The 18,137-nt window shown below is 33.8% G+C and overlaps 1 protein-coding gene across 4 annotated transcripts in view; it reads right to left on the bottom strand.

Moving 5' to 3' along the window:
- SPOCK3 (SPARC (osteonectin), cwcv and kazal like domains proteoglycan 3) overlaps window positions 1-18,137 on the bottom strand; it is a 335,282-nt gene that overhangs the window by 104,863 nt on the left and 212,282 nt on the right. For all 4 annotated transcript variants that reach the window (XM_074338292.1, XM_074338291.1, XM_019731467.2 and 1 more), the window contains one exon: window positions 6,475-6,598. In XM_074338292.1, the coding sequence (XP_074194393.1) occupies window positions 6,475-6,598 (124 nt within the window). The remainder of the gene's footprint in view (window positions 1-6,474; window positions 6,599-18,137) is intronic.

The following is an 18,137-nucleotide window of genomic DNA, read 5'->3' on the forward strand; positions in this document are numbered from 1 at the left end:
ATATACACTCATCCAAATGTACTGAAAAACTCTGTTGTAGGGGAGAGATTCAAACTTTTATGGCTGTGTTGATTGGAGGCACCCAAGTAAACATTGTGTCAGGTTCTATTAGGAAGGTGAAACGGGATTGAATTCGCAGGATTTATGACATGGAAGGTAAGCCAACCTAACCTTTCTTGGAGGGTGTTTTGGACCAACGCAATGCATGTTTTTGCTTCTACATCTGAATGTATAGTAGACATCGATGTACTATGTGTTTGTACGTTGCTGTCTGGTAAGTGCCAGAGTGGCATCTTCCTCATCAAGGAAGATCCAAGAGTTACATATTAATTTATTTAGTGGGAAAAATTTATTTACCATTTGCCACCACCAGGTGCTTATAAGCTATAATGTTGAAAGTCTTGTCTATACAGATGATGCCCTATTGGTTGGAAAATCAGAAGCCTCTGTCTCAATGACTCTGACTACAGTATTATTACACCTCTGCCAGCAGAAATGGCTAATAAACTCCTGACAAAATCCAGGAGCCTGCTCCTAAGTTTCCTAGGACTATCTGGATGGATTCACAATGCTTAGTCTCTCCAATAGTGAAGGAAAACTGCTATCTCTTTGGTCACCATCATCAAAAAGTAGTCCCAGCACCTAACTGGATTCCTTGGGTATTGAAAAGACTATTTTCTTCCCTTGGACATTCTTCTTGGTTCTTTATAACAGTTAAATCAACAGGCTGATATGGAAGCCATCCAGCAAGCAAGTTTCTCTCGCCAATTTTTCAGGTGATGCTGTTGCCATTCCAGTTCCATCAGCTGACTCTGGCCACATCATTGTGTCCTTTAAAACTAATCAGTATAATGTGTTTGACTTTTTGGATTACTTGTAGTCTGATAATGGTGTGACTTTTATCACAAAATCTACTCAACAATGGGCTAACAGGCAAGATACTTAATGGACCTTCCAATTTCCTTACTATCCACAAGCATCTGATTTTGTAAGCATCGGGATGGTCTCTTCAAAAATCTACTCAAAAATATTTCTGACTCTACCTCCCTCACCTTAGTAAGGAAGGCAATTTGTGCATTGAATTTCTCTGTATCTGGAAAGGTAACATACCCTCTCAGCTGGCTCCTGGGTAATTGACAAGATGAAAAGAGGTTGTAGGTAACTATTTTAAACATTCAGGATTTTTTCTCTCCTTCCCCTAACAATAATTGCAGGCTGGCCTGGTTGCTGTACTCTCTGAGTGACAATCTATCCAAAGGGAGCATGGGGATTCAAAATCAATTCTGGTTCAGCCACCTGTATTCTCTTGTTAAATTAACATAGACTTCTATCACACTGCTCACTAAGTTTCCTGACAGTTGTCCATGTAGGCCAAAGTTGGGAACATAATAAGTCTCTCTAACTTTTATAGTTTGCTATAAGAATCCTTTCATAAAAATGGCACACACAGGTTTCATGTCCAAACTTAAGATTCTCATTTCTCCTTTTCCTTTTTGCAAAATAAAAATCATCCATCACCTAAATTATTTGTATAGTATATACAAAAATATAGTATATTTACATACACTAATAATGAATTAAATTACAAAACACTAAATTGTTCAACATATTATATTCTATACATATCAAATATTCTAAGGAGAAAATACATCTAGGATTGAAGAGCAAAATAATTAGAATTTATTTTCACTCAACATTTTCCTAGAAAATATGGAAACATTATAACTCAGTGATTATTTCTAATTTTTCTAATTCAATTGAAAAAAATCATACTTCATGCTTACTGGGTAATGATATTTACCCAAAGATGTAGTATTTACAGAAAAGGAACATATTAATTAGTCCCTCCTAAATGAATAATTTCTGGTTGACAACAAAATATTATACTGGAAGTTGTCTCTCAGTCAATCTCCAAGGAAATTAATAATGTCACAGTATGCTAAATGAACACTTAATACTAATAGATGACACCAAACTTTCTCATTTCTGTCAGGTGAGTTTTATGCTTATCACCACTCCTCTTTTTTGGTTTCTTAAAATCTGTTCAAATAAATTAATATAATAACAATATAATTTAATATGACTTAATATGATTAAATGTTAGGTCAAAATACAGGGTTGGGTTTCTAAGAAAACAATGTTGAATGTCCTAGATGAAATGAACGAGAGATGGATAGAAGATAGATAGATAGATGATAGATAGATAGATAGATAGATATAGATAAATAAATGTATCTAAATAAATGTGTATGAAATGATTCTAAAGGATTGGGAATAGAGTTTTATAAAAGTGTAAATAATATTCTATCCATTAGGCTGCTTTGCACGTGTCTTTTAGCTTCTTGTTACATTTTAAATGGAACATTTAGGAATTCACAGTTTCCTCAATAACTGAAGAAAACAGATTATATATTTTGTTCATCAATATATACCGAAGGGGGTAAGGATACGGAGTGTTGGAAGCCAAATAAATGTAAGGAGAGGAAAGCTTTTCTGACAATTAGAACTCCGCTCATACATAGACATTTATCCCACAAAACATGGTGTCTTATCAGGGACTTGCAAATTGTGTGGAAGTTTCTCCTAGATGTCCTATTGAATTCTTTTTAAATTTGATATTTTTACAATAAAGTTAACATATTATTTCCTGTAATGCTCAGTGATTTAATAAGAGCTTATCCCTGTCAATGATTCTGATAATATGCTAGAGTAGTAATCTTGATCAAGTTGTCATACCCAAGCCAAAAGCAAAACCTAGCCTATGTTGAAAAGCAGTTAAATAGAATATAGAACAGGGCACATCTATTTCTGACTGCTGATCTTCTAACATAAAATTCTCAGCTGAGACAACTGTTGATAGAACAGTTAAATGCTAAATACTAACAGATGCAACACATCAAAATGAAGATGTATAAATTTTCAAACTTTAAAAATGTACATAAAGCTACTAGAATTAATAACTGTTATTAAGAGAAAGTAAATGAATGCCTCAAATATGGAAAAACAAATTAAAGACTAACAGATAATAGTAGAACGTTGGAACTTAAAATGGCATTTTCTCAAATTGTAACAAAAGGTCAATACTTCACCTTTAATGTTGTTATTGTCCTATTTAAAATTTTAAAAAACGCTTATATTTAAGATTTCAAAGGCAATAAGTTGGAGGGATGCAACAGTGGTTTTCAACGATGCCTATAACATAAAAACCACCTGGGGAGCTTTGAAAATTCAGATTCATAGAGTCCATTCCAAATCAATTTAAGTATTATCTCTGCAGTCAGAGTTGGGGACTCCAGTATAAAATGGATATTCTCTCTATTTGCCTTCCTTGAAAACAGAGAGAGAGAGAGAGAGAGAGAGAGAGAGAGAGAGAGAGAGAGAGATCTTATAAACAATGTTCCTCAGGAATTCACCATTATTTAATTCAATTGGCAACACTGCATGACTAAATATGATAGAAAAGAGTTCAAATCATCCAATGTGTTGTCCACAGAAAATTTATATTATAGATGCCCTGTTGAGTTCTAAAACATTAATATTATTTATTGACTTCTGCTCAGCAAATGCAGTATGCAATTTACACAAGTCAGTGACAAATATATGCATGGTCTAATATAGATGCTGTAGTGGAGAACAATTCCTAATTCCTACTGAAGCTTGACAATACAATCAAAATAGACTGCCTGAAGTAAAGAAACAAAGACTTTCATCTTTTGTGTCAATTTCAGGAATGATTGCCTCTCAAATAACCTTGAACAGACTTATATTTTGATTTTTCTGGCACTGCTGTATTGGAAAGAATTCAAAAAAGACTGGTTCTTTTAAAAAGAAAGATTCTGTCAACTTCTTTAGAAAAGTCAATTGTTTTTCTTAACAGAAAAAAAATCAGATAACGTTACAAAAATACTTATCATGAAAATCACAATACCAATATTTTTTCAACTAAATCTGTGTTTCCATAGCTCTTCATCTGTTCCTTTGTCTTTTTGTGAATGCATTTTAAAATACTCTGCTTAGGATTTCTAGACAAGCTGACCAATTCAGAACTTGAACTCTAATAAAATAATTATTGAAAATTGGTCACATTCTGAAATGAAGTATGCCTTCCAGAATCATACCCTAGGTATGTCATTTGACTAACACCTTCCTTTGGATACCTTCTGATAACCCTCTTTATCACTCCATCATCCAGCAACTCCACCTGTTACACTTTGTAATGACCTCACCACCACTAAAGTTGTAGAGTATAAGGATTATTTATCATCTCATCTCTATAAATGGAGCTGAAGTAAAGGAAGAAACATTGTGGGTCTAATACAGAATCTATAGGAATATTATTTGTAGTAGTAAAATAAGCCCTTCCCCCCAAAAAACACGAGTATATCAATGCAGAGCGTCCAAAACACAAAATGATGATAAGACGACCTAGAGAGCAGGACTGGCCTTCCGTCCTGTATGTGGGGTCCACACTCAGGACTACTAGTACCTGGCTTCTGGCTAATCTTTACCATATAAGGATTACTCAACTGGATGCTTAGAAATTTCAAGCAAGGTGCTTCAAGGACCACATGGGGCTTAGAATTTGGACCTCACCATTATTGTGCACTCAAAGCCTCCAAGCCCCCAAAAGGTGTTTAAATTTTGCCCTGTCAGAGTTTGCTTAATCTGTTGACAAAGCTGAACGAGCCAAAGCCAAATCCTGTGACCCCTGCACCTATCTTCTATCATCATGTGCTCTTAAGGAGATGTTGGGGAAATAATAAATGACCTGCTCAAGGAGACACTTGACTCTGTGGTCTATGTTCATGCTCCAGTACTTACACCGTCTAGGGTACTACTTTACTCACACACAAAAAAGTTAAGAGCCTCAATTTGAATTTAAATGCAATAAATATCTGAAAACTAAACTTCCAATAAACTCTGAGAGGGAGAGTCTGATATAAGTTCTTACTGGCCTAAGATCTCTATTTCGTTTTCATTATTATACAGCTCAGCCTCACTGTGTCAGTGCATACATTTAAGACTAGGATTGGCGATCCACAGTGGGAAAATCATTAAGTTAAGTTGGAATCGATAGAAATGAAGATGGTGATTTGGGGTTGCTAAAAACTCATATTCATTTCAACCATGTTCTTTTTACGTCTTTGTATGTAAAGAAGGCATTTATTGAAAGCAATATGTATGAAAAATTATCAAATTAATAATTCTAGTGTGGATTATTTAGCATGGTTTTACTGACAATATAAATAGACCACATGATCTGTAAGCTGGGGCTTCACAGTGTGCCCAATACAAAGGAGAACAATGGGGAAACCCCAGGGAAGTGGACATACATGTGAATTAATCTGCGTATGGTAGGTTTATTTAGTCTGAAGTGGGAGAATCACAATTGTGTTTCTGTAAAACCATCAAACAAGGCCTCCCTACAGGTAGAGATCACTTGTAATTGTGACTTTGTGTCCTATGTAACTAAATTATGAAAAGACTGATATACTAGAAACATCCTAAAGAAAGGCCCAAACAAGTAGGTGGTGGACTAATGCTAGCCCTCTCCAGGGACAATGACATTCTGGCAACAAACATACTAGTATCTCTAGCATGGATATTTCTAATGTTGAGAAAGACAAGGTTCTATCTTAGCTGGATGCCAGTAAAAATTCTGATCTCTCTCTTAACTCAATGTGTTCTACCATCCATGTTCATCAAGTAAAATTAAGATTAAAATTTGTTTCCCATGTAGTTCTACCTATCAGTTTGAATATTATAATCTGCATCCTTTGTTGTAATTCAATAAATCAGTATAATGGTTTCTACATCACTATCCTTTGGGATGTGATAATGTGAGATATATTCATTCTGTCACATAATCAAAGAAAACTCATGGAAGTCATATTAGGTAAAGGTCTTAAAAACACCTAAATATTTGAACAACATGGGACACCAAATAAGGAAGCTAATCAATATAGAGGAGAGAACAGAGACACTGAATCAGAAAAGACATCAAATCTTGTCTGTAATGTCAGCCAAATATGTGGAATTTTCTATGTCTTTCTGATGCATAGTTTTTCTCATTTGTTAAAAGGAATTTTGAGAGGTTTAAATGAAATAATAGGGGAAGTAACATGAGATAAATGAAATAATGATACTGAAAGATTGTAGCTGCTGCTGCTGTAATAATAGCAGCTAACATTATTATATGCATGGTAATATTTCTGACCTTTTGCGTAATAGCAGTGAAGGAAATTCCAGTTTTACTACTTGGGTTTCAGAGCATTGCCAACTTCAGTGTTTAAGACTTTAAAAATTCTGATATAGCAGAAACAAATGTATATTTCAAACCTATGAGATTATTATCATTATTTTAAAAGTTAAATAAATTATCTGGATGACCACATTAGAGAACTAATAGTTTTAATCACTTACTAAGAGATATGCATTTTGTATTTCATACGAAAAGACTGTCATTTTCTTTACCTGAGAAGAGTAGGTATGGCCATCTGAACCACAAACGGGGCTGGTATTGACCACTGGGCACTCCTTGCAGGTCGATGATATGGGACCCCTCCATTGCCTATAGCCTATTCCTGCATCTTTCATGCTGTTGAAAAATAAATAAAACAACCACACTTAGTGCACTTATTTAAAAAAACAAATACATTTATATTAGCCCCATAGCTCTTCTCCACTGTCACTGCAACTGTTGAAGATAAATTAGAATAAGAAATAATATTCTTATTTACAATGTATTAATCTACACAGTATCCTTCATGATGATCTTTGTTTTATGTATCAAGATTTCCCTATAAAAAAATGAGAAGATATTCCTTAAAAATATTCTGGTGGGTGCATATAGACTTGTTATATTTCATCACATGAGGGTTTGTTGTTGTTGTTGTTGTTTTAATTTATAGTTGTGATACATTTTTGATAGCCCAAAAGAACAGGAGCAATAATTACTCAGTAATAAAGGACTCACACATCTGGAACCTTCTAAAGATCCACCCTTGTATTCCTTTGGGAACAGTTTCAGAAAACAGACACTTAATTCACCTGGTGTACCCAATGTGCCTGAAAATAAGAGTAGCTTGCTTTCAGAGGAAAGTGCCATAAAGAACTACACTTTTCCAGCAACAACCAGTAGTTAGAGAGCCAACTTAGTAAGTTTCGTGATAGCCAGTCCTCATTTTATTGTACAGAAACATTTCAAAATAGATCCAGTAGGCTTTAATCTAGAATTACTTTTCTTTTGCTACCAACACTTCACAGTGGTTTTCAACTTTGATTAAACTGCTTTATTGCTTTGCCTATTTGTGTGAACAATTTACATAGAGAGGGGTAAAGGGCTTAAAAATAAGCAAAGCAATAGGCCATCTATACAAAATGAATATTTAGAAGTAGTTTAGTAAATCAGTACTTCTTATTCATTAAAATTGTTTATGGAGAGTCTAATCTGATATCTACATCAGGATGAGAAAAGATGATTTACTAGAAACATTTGCATCTTTTTGCTTTTCATTTTCATTTCATGAATAAGTCAAATGTACAAAAAAGAGATCCCATCCCAAAGACTATGAAGAAATGTAGTAATAATCTTCATTGTAGGGAAAGAAGTTTGCTATATATTTCAAATTTTGATAAACTGTAGGTGGGCATTAAGAAAATGTTTATTATTCTCTCTTCTTCCTCCTCCCCACCTCCCACTGTTTCTCTCTCAAAAACTCTTGAAATCTATTATTTTAAACACATTTTCTTTATTTTAATTTTGTAATTTCTGCCAAAAACTACTTAAAAATTTTGTCTAGCCACAGAGTTCATCTCATAAGAATTACAATGGAAAAAATAACCATGTTGTTGCTACTCATTAATTAATTGTTACAAAATTTCAATAGAAATTAAAACAATGACTGGAAAACCTGAAACATTATTCTATACCACCTCAAAACTTATAAATTACAGAAATAGAGCAGACAGAAATAACAAGAAATAAAATAGTCGACTTGCATTGTTCTTTCTCTTTGTGTACTCAAAACAAGGTATAGAATTATGCAAATTATTTGCTCTTCAGAAATGTTACGAAAAATTATTACCAAGTTCAGGCTTCTAGTCAATAAAAAGGTATTTTGTCAGCACAGATGTGTGTGTGTGTGTGTGTGTGTGTGTGTGTGTGTGTGTGTATATATATTTGCTTTGGTGTATATATATACATATATGTATGTATATATATATATACACACACATATATGTTATACACTATGATATTATATTCTATGATATGTATTATACATAAATATACTATATTCCACCATTCAAGGCATTAAACAGTTTCATACCAATATACCTGTTATTATGTTTCTAATAGATGGAAAATTAAACAAAGAAGAATTTATACTGTTGCCAGTGTTTCTTTATAGGACTTGTACTGAGGCAGTTGAGTCATATTATCTTGTTACCTGAGCTGTCTTCTTGTGTTCCTGATTTACCTTTTACTCGTCTTCAATATGAGTCTCCTTCATCAGTTACACATGAAAACACTACCATCTTTTATTTTTCTAATAACTACAATGTTAATTACTGCTACATCTGGTTAATGTTTTATGATACTTGGTTTTATGTTTAGTTAACCATGTTGTGCATTTTAGCAATATAATTTGAACACATCTTCCATGTTTTAAGATTTGCACTGATTTTGGAATGAGGATAAATGATGTTACCAAAATGGTTAACAGAAAAAAAATCTCATTCCAATTTGATTTACGTTTCATACATGACCATGTCATTAATCAGTCTTGGCAAGTCAGTAATCTCCCTGGGTCTTAATTTCTTCACTTATATAATGCTAAGCTTCATCAGTATGGCTCATTTGATCTTGGACATTCCATGAGTCTATAAATCTTTAATAAAATTACTTATATGGAGGCACTCAACAAAAATTAGAAGCACAGACAGTGCACATTGGCCATATGTTATAATTTTAGAACTTGACTTAGTGTATCCAAGCGAAACAAATATATCATTATGGGGTGAAGGATGATGCGGAGTGGGGCAAGAAATTGCCAGGAATGCTGAAGTTGCAAAAATCGGCTATCTCAAGGTAGCAAATGAAAGCTATGGAGGGAACCCTGCCTTATTATAACTAATGAAAAAGGGAAGATGAAACACGGTCATGTTTAAAGAGGCATGATTTCCATGAAAGCATACCAAAGAATCAAATACTACTTCTATTACAATATCAAAGAACAATGTTAATAAATTATAAAAATATATGTTTAATATTTATACTATAAATAATTATATATTTTTCTAAAGACTTGTAGTTCCAGAATCCAACACCACATATTATAAACTTTCATTCTTTATGCCAGAAATATGCACACCAAATAAAACGCTAATTTATTTATTGTATCTTTACCTTAGAAGGAAACCATCTGTACCTAAGTCTTAATTTTTTATGGGTACTTGCTTCTTTTTCTATTCAGCTATATTAACTCAACTCTTAATGACTGCTTCAACAGAAGAATTTGCTTATAATCTGATAAAACAGCACTGGAGGGAACAGAGATAATATGTGAATACCTCAACTGAGGGCAACTTGATATATTTCTTTGTCTAGTAAATACACCTAACATTTTAATTCCTTCAGGCAATCTTTTTTTTTTTTTCAAAGTTCTACCAGAGTCATAAGGAATTCTTCCTTAAGACATGACTGTCCAGTCATGAATTCTTCCTATTGGCCATAACTCTTCAAAAAACAATGCCGTTCTTACTTTTTCATCATGGTCCTTAGGAAAAAACAGGTGGTATTAGCAAGGTGCAGCAAATTATCTTTTGGGGCAAAACAGTTATATGAAAGTTAGAAAGCTTTATATAGAACTTATTAAAATTATAGTGGCCACTATTTGCTCCATATTATTTCTTTACATGACAGTAATTTGAGCAATGAAGCAAAATAGCATGAGCAATCAATTTTAATTTTAAGTAAAAGACATACTCTAAACTTTTATTCATACTGGAAAACATTATTAACTGTGGCTACTAAACAATAAATATTATGTTAAAACAAGTTGGCATCATTTATTTTACAATATGAAGAAGAAATCTACTTGCTCCATATATTTTACATGAATTAAGACTCACAACAAAAGCCCACTTGTAGGCATATTTCAAAATACAGTGATAGGAGTAATTACTAAAACATATCTTTGGAAACTATTCCTAACATAAATTGAATTAACAAGTGAAAAACTGACAGAATAGCTGCCTCAAATTTTATTTAAAGAAATATCCACCACCACCATTAAATGTTGTCTAGAGATTATATCTGGGTAATTAAACCTGAATTTATATATACTAGAATAAATAATACACCACCATTTATGTGATTTTGATTTAGGGAATCAGTACAGAGATTAATTAACTAATATGTGAATTGGTTCTATCTAATTTGTGGTAACAGGTATAATTCATTCTAGAGATGAGCATATGAGTATGTTTGCTAAGTCTATTTCCAGTATTTGAAATAAAAATTAGGAGATTCTTCTTTTTTTTTCAATTATTAATGTTTATAAAACAAGCTTTTAACTGTGATATTACTTTAAACTTAAATAGTTCTATAACGTCAGCTACTGAACACAGTATGAACTAAGATCTGAGATGAAAGAAATGTATGATTCTTAAAGGTCAAGGAGATTCAACATTTGGAAAACTGTATTCACATTTTTAAAATAACAGTAATGGATATGCAGCTTAAAAGAGGGAAAAATTATCTACATAAAAGAAAATGACAATGAAAGAATGCAACATTTACCAAAAGACATGGGAAAAGATCATTCAAAGGATCATTCAAAATATATTTTGTGTATCAAAATATGCCTTGATTATAAAAATTATTTTGATTTTTGTTTTTCTTCTAAACAGAGAGGAAATATTTTTAGCTACTGCTCAAAAATAGACTGGAGACCTTTATCAGAGCATTTAACAATTAAAGTCTGCATTTTATTTAAGAAAATAATCATTAAAGGTCATCCAAAATTCAGGAAAGGAAAGGAGATTTTCCTCCATGTATTATCTTCATGGAAGTCATTTTTGGCCTCCTCCTTGCTTACTGTTCCTTGAAAAAGGAAAGTTATAGAAATTAGAAAGGAGAAAAGAGCTACCATGTTTTATTTGAGTCTGATTTATAGGCTGAGAGAAAGGATCGAGAATACAAATTTTTACACTGCATTAGTTCTTATAGTATTTTTCAAGTTCTCTAATTAATAAAATTAAAGAGAAAGTCTAAATTTTTGACTCCAAGAATTTTTCTCTCTACCAGATTGTATTTAATTCCTTTCCTGAAAGTGTATACTTTTAATCATGTGTTGACATCTGGTGAAATCAAGAGTCAGATTCTCTAGACAAGGAAATGTTCTTCACAAAACACTATCTCAATAACTTGTACCATATCTAAAAAGTTATCAGAAAGGCTTTTTAAAGCAGTTGTATTATTTTTATATATAATATATTGTTACTTATAGTTACAGCTACCTACCATGTTGTAGGAAATGAATGAGGCATTGTTAAAACCCTATCACTTAGCTTGTCCAATAACTTTTCATCTTCTAACCTATAAGTAGTACCTATGTTCCCTTCTAAATACTGTTTATTTATTTACTCATGAATATTCCCAACAATATGTCCGGGAACTACTTTACAATCTGGAGCTATCAGATGGATAGAATCATTGAATTCATGGAGCTCAGAATATGTTTGTGGGTAGAAAAGATAAGCCTGGATTGGAGTGAGGTTTTCCGACGGTTCAGAAAGTAATCAGGATAATCTAGAGCTTATCTGTCCAACTTTTACTCACCTTTGAGGTCCCACCTTGTGTGTCATTTCTATTCTAAAATATTTTCTGCCTCCCCAAGCACAATTTTCCCACCAGTCTGGTGTCCCACATACTCCCATTATAACTTATACCCTTTTATGTTACTTAACCAATTCTATTCTAACAGCCATGCATGTGGTTATCTTTGCATTAAACTCAACTTACACTCATGCTCCCCTAATTCTGAGTCTCTTTCTTGCCCATGACATTTGCTGAACCATTAGGAGACATGATTGTACCCAATACCCATTCCTTCCTCACCTCTGCTATTTCTTCTAGCTTTGAAATTTGGGAGATGATGGAGCCACTTAAAGCAAAGTCCTATATTTTGTGGCCAAAAAAATATACATCTCACCTCTTTTGAGTCCCTCCACTCACAGGCTAATAGAAAGCAGGTGGGCAGCAACAGAGGTCATTTCAATCACATGCAAATGAAATGCAACCACAGCATCCTGTATAGTCACTATACCAAACATTCTGACACATTCCTGATTTTCCTTTGGTTAGCACACATTTAGAAGAGTTTCTGAAATTGGGAGATGTATTTGTTTCCAATGTATGCTATAAAAATTACCTAAAACATTATGGTTTAAAACAACAAAAGTTTAATTTCTGAGTTATGGAGGTCAAAACTCTAAAATCAGTTTCACTGGGCTGAAATCAAGGTGTTGACAGGACTACACTGTCTAGGGGAGCTCTAGGTGATAATCTGTTGTTTGCCTCCTCCATCATCTGGTGGCTGTCAGCATCCTTTGGCTCATGGCAGCATTTCTCTCTGCTCCATTTTTACATTATTTTCCCCTCTTTGTGTCCGTGTCCAAACTCACCCTGCTTCTCTCTTATAGGGATACGTTGTGATTGCATGTGGGTCAACTCTGATAATCCAGAATAATTTCTCCTTCTCAAGATCTTTAACTAAATCACATCTTTCACCACATAAGGTCATATTCTCTCTTTTGCCGTATAAGATATCATGGACAGTTTCTGGCAACTAAGGTGTGGAAATATCTTTAGGGCCACCATTCAGCCTACCACTGGGAGGCTGCTTAGACACAAGGAGTTTCAGTAATAGAGTCCCTGGTTTGGAGGGATGCCTTAATGAATCCTCTAAGTTCACGTTTACTGTATTTTATCCTAGGATTACTCTAATCAACCCCTTTACAACTAAAGGACAAATGTATGGTCCATGGCCATAGGTTGGGACTGAGGTTTTATCGTTCATCTACAGCAAGGTTGTGCTCCTCTACAAATGCCTGCTTCATTTTAACCATGGAACCATGGCCAGACCTGATTCTTCTGTCAGTAGAGAACCATGTGGGCCTTTCCAACCAATGTACTTTCAATTCCCATTATGTCCAAGTGAATTACAGCTCCACTTTTACTTTTTCACTTTACTTATTTTTAGAGAATCTGAGCGCTAGAGTTGTATGTAACTTTGCTAACAATTGTCACCCCAATAAACTTTAAATTAAAAAAGAGTGATCTTTTGATCGATGTGATGTTGCGCTCTCCTGGGCGGGGCCTAAGCCGCACCAGACCAAAAAAAAAAAAAAAAGGGAAAAACAATAATGTTACCATTTTTTATGGATAAACAATAGAAATAACAGTCTCATTAACATGCCTCCTCTGACCCTCAGTTTGATTGACAGAAGAACAAATGATTTTAAAAAGGGGGTTTTCTTTTTGCTCTTTTACATTTAGGAATAGTGGACATTAGGGCAAATGGACAAGGGGTAGTGGGTTGATGGATCAAGTGTCATGGGATAGGGAAAAACATAGTCTTCCTGGCACCTAGTGTTGGCAGGAGAGAAGCCATTGCATTACCCCAGCAATCTATTTCAGAAAGTATACACAACAGGCTTTGTTTTCATTGTCAGCTAATTTTGTCTTTTGGACTCTGCTGATCAATTTGTTTTCTAGAACTTTACACATGCTCATTTTCCTCTCCACTAATGTATTTTCACATTTTAATCACAACTCACAGCTTTTCTCCAGTATGTTACCCTGAGCCAGGAACAAAGTAAGCAGTCAAGAAATGCCACTGAATTGAATGAGAGTGAGAGAGACTGAGAGAGAGAGAGAGAGAGAGAGAGAGAGAGAGAGAGAGAGAGGCTTCCTGGTTAGAGTACTAAAGCTGGTTACTATTTTCTTATTTTAGCTTCTATGCCCACTTAAGAACTACAGATTCTATAGCATTATTTTCTTACTGAATAAACTTTTTATAAATAATTTATAAATTAAGTCCTTCTTAAAAGTCATTATGGCTTGCCATATAAAAGCCAGTCAGATAGAACAGAATAAAATTGTCTCTGAATTTAAATAACAGTCTTATTTTTTCCTAACAGTCATCTTATGCCATAGAATAAAGGAAAATGTCAAAACATTTTACATTATTTCTTTCAGTATCTTCAGCTTATCAAAGACTCTTTCAGCCTCATATTTTAGAATTTGTAAAATGCTCTCGGTCTCCATTACTCATCTAGGAAGCAAGGATTAGGAAATGAACAATTTGGCTCTTCACAGCTATATGGGAGAGAGTGATTTATGCAGGCTTCTTCAATCCAAGGATACCTTAACTCTTTTAAAAACATTGCTAATTTAAAACATTTTTGTTGTTCCTCACCTGACTTTTTAGAACAATGAAATCCATTTAATCTACAGCCCCGTGTTAATTTCCTTTGAAAAATACTCTGCCACAGTCTCTCTTGCCCTTCTGACAGTCTTTTTTTCCTGAACACAGGCAAGGATAAAACACAGTAAATGAAGAGCATTTCCCAGTTCTCCCACTAGCACTGCCAGTCTACAAGAGGTAGCAAGATAGCTAATGATTTGTCGTGGTTACTGTTATTTTACTGACCAAAGGCTGCTAAGTGGAACTGCTGGGCTGAATGTAAGGGTAGTGAGTTACTAGGTGTGGGCTCACAAGGGAAGTTACACTGACACGGAAGATTCTCTCCTTGGAGTTGGCCACTTTCTTTGTATATTGAAAGGGAAGATCCGATGGGTAACCTAATCTATCACAACACTGCTATAGACGTTAGATCAAATAATAACACGAGTACTCATTTTGTGTTTCTTCTCGGCAGATTTGTTTGCTTGCTTTTTGTTCGTTTGTCTTATTTACACTGGTGTGATAAAATTCAAGCTTGGATTACTTAAGATTTGGGCTGTAAGTAGGCAACAGGAGCCTTTAGCTTATATTTGATCTTATTGATACATTATATAGACGTCTAAGTTTAAATAAAGAGTGTTCCATGGGGAACAACAGCACAGCAGATTGGCACACATTGGGGTTTATGCTGAAGCTTCCGCATGGGATAAGTATTAATTGATTTACTTTTTTTTCTTTGCATATATGTCCTTTGTTGAAATACTGGGATTTTCCTGAGTTCCTTTAATCACTTCCCAACAATAAAACAAATATACCCTTATGGTAATTCTGTCCCACAAACTTTAGTGGATATAGATACAGATCTATGTTTAGGCACTACTATGGCATTTATAGAGAAAGGAGTTCTGTGAGTATGCTTATAATAAAAGTCTTACTCCTAAATCAACAGAAGGAATAGAGCCTCCCCTTACTCAGGAGTACCCTTCTTGGTTTAAAATGTGTATAATAAATTCATTTTGATTGTGTCACACCACTGAAATTTGGGGGTAAATTTACTGTAACATTAGATTGCCATAAATGACACAGATATTTTAAGCAATCTAGACATATTAATAAGTAAAATACATCTGGTTTTAATTTCATCAAAAAATGATATGATAGAATGTTATCACTAATCATCTTGGTTTTAAGTCAAACATCTGTTCAATCACTCCAAGTAAAATTTATATTTTAAAAATACTAACTTACCTGTTCTGCAAGCATAGAACCTCAATCTTTGACTTAACCGTGTGAAGAAATAAAGAAAGCAGAAACATAACTCTTAACAAAGTATACCTTGAAGTTAACGTTCTTGTGAATTTCTAAATAGGCAAGATACAAGAGTTCGAGAATTTGTTCTATTTAAGATAACGAATAGAAATCATATGAACTCATTTTTTCACAACTCACTTTATACAAGTATATAGATATACCTACATTTTACTGAGGAATCAATTTTTTTCTATTAGAATTTACACACATTAAATTTATATAACCACTTGAGTGAATGATGAGTAGACAGATTATTTTTCAAAGCTTAAGGAATTTAGGAAGAAAAATTATTGTTTGAATAGCATCTCTATTATTGTCATCAAGAGAAACTGAATTGTGATATAATAATCCTTTGGTGAAGCTAAATTTTACAAACCCTTAGATTGGAATGAAATGCAGATGTTGAGTAATTGTGAAGCTTTACTAAATACAGAACATGAGAAGACATTAAAATACAGTTCATGAATTATTCATTGAGTTTTATATTGAATAACTCTGAGAACCCTGTGGGTTCTTAGGATCGTGTCAGCGTACTTAAGACACACAAGCATGCATGACCACACCTGCAGGACTTCAGTTTTCTCAAAGATCTAAGGAAAATTATACATCTTTTAACAAAAAGTTGTCACCTTTGGCATTTGCTTCAGGCTACGTCCTACGGATCTAATTTCAAATAACTTTATGCAAAGGTTTGAGATCTGTTTTCTTTGATGACCTATCTGAACTTAGTTTTCAGACTTTGACAGATTTTTAAAACGTTGCCTTCATCTCCAATGCAACCCAACTGCTGGTAAGAAATATTTTACATTTTGTCCTTTCCCTATGATCCCTGACTTCTTCCCCCAACTAAGTGGGATCAGAAGAAAATAATAAAATGTATGTATGTCATAATTATTTCCATACAAAAAAAATAATCTTCCAATTCTATTTTAGCAATTTAGTAACTAATGAACTGTTACCTCAAACTCTGGAAAGAAATACTCTCTGAATTATACTTAGCGGGGCAATAGTGCTGCTGAACATAAATGCAAACTTTTTCCCAGTTTTAAATACAGTTTTATTAAGACACTGCATTTTTCACTTACAACACTGTACTTATAGAGTGCAATGTTCTTTCCTTGCCCTGTGCATATATACAATATTCAAGTATCAAAAATGCCCAGTTATTTACTATAGCAGCTCAATGTTAAAAATGTCTTGGAACTTACTACAAATTTGGATCCTTTTGTTTTTTGGTTTCTGTTGTTGTTTTTGTTGTTGTTTGTTTTTTGGTGGAACACAGCTAAACCTATGCTCAGGTGACCCTAACCGACCTCTTCAATGGGGGGTCCAGAAGAAGTACCACCAGATAGAGGAGCTCCACTATCAGAAAGTTCCCCGGCATTCCTCCCATCATGCCTCTGAACTCTGGTATAGCTTGGTAATGATGGGAGTTTCGGTTTATCCAGTTTTTTCTACTGACTAATGTTCAAATTCTTCCTTTTCTGCACTCTAGTTTTTATCAAGCCAATTGATGATTTCATTACAGTTGTCAAGAATCTTCTCTTTGTCCTGTTGATTTTACTTTGATGTCTCCAGTCTATCTCTACAGTCAACATTTTGATCAGATGTAAAAGGAGAAAATTTTCGAATGATTTGATTTCAAGCTTTATAGTGCTTAAATCCCTCAAAAAGAGGTGTAAGGTAGACTGTGGGTAGTAGTAAGTTTAGAGGTAAGGGACTTACCTCATTAGGGAACTTACTACCCACAGTCTTACTCCCCTTAAAAGAAGTAAGGTAGACTGTGTGCAGTAAGGCTGTGGGTCGTAAGACTGTGGGTAGTAATTTCCCTAAAGAAACATCCAACATATATTTTACAGCTTCAAGTCATGAGAGAAAATGTTCTAAGAAAAAATTCACATAGAAAAAATTCATTATGTAGAGATGTAGTATGAGAAGATAACAAAGAGTTTCTTCTATAATAGCATTTTGCAACCATGACGAGTCAAAATATCCCATAAAGTTAAAACAAAAACAAAGACTAGAAACTCTCCTTTGTCTCCCATTTAATAGGAGTCATACTTTACTCATGAAGAGATTGTATCATGATAGAAAGCAACATTTTATTTTGTTACTCATTTTTGAAAAATGATGCAAATATTTCACTGTGTATATGCAATATGTATAAGCATTGTAATAATACCATAGTCTCAAGTTCACAGCCAACAGGTTGAAAAATTATTAAGGAGGAGATCCTTACGTCATAAAATAAATTGGTGCCAGTGAACTGAAATTGTTTGTACAGACAAGGTCACATTTTTGGTCAATAAATATTTCACTACTTCAAGTTTTAATGGAACATTTTCGCTAGCA

This window comes from Rhinolophus sinicus, linkage group LG07 (assembly GCF_036562045.2).
Source record: "Rhinolophus sinicus isolate RSC01 linkage group LG07, ASM3656204v1, whole genome shotgun sequence".
In the NCBI taxonomy this organism is placed as follows: domain Eukaryota; kingdom Metazoa; phylum Chordata; class Mammalia; order Chiroptera; family Rhinolophidae; genus Rhinolophus; species Rhinolophus sinicus.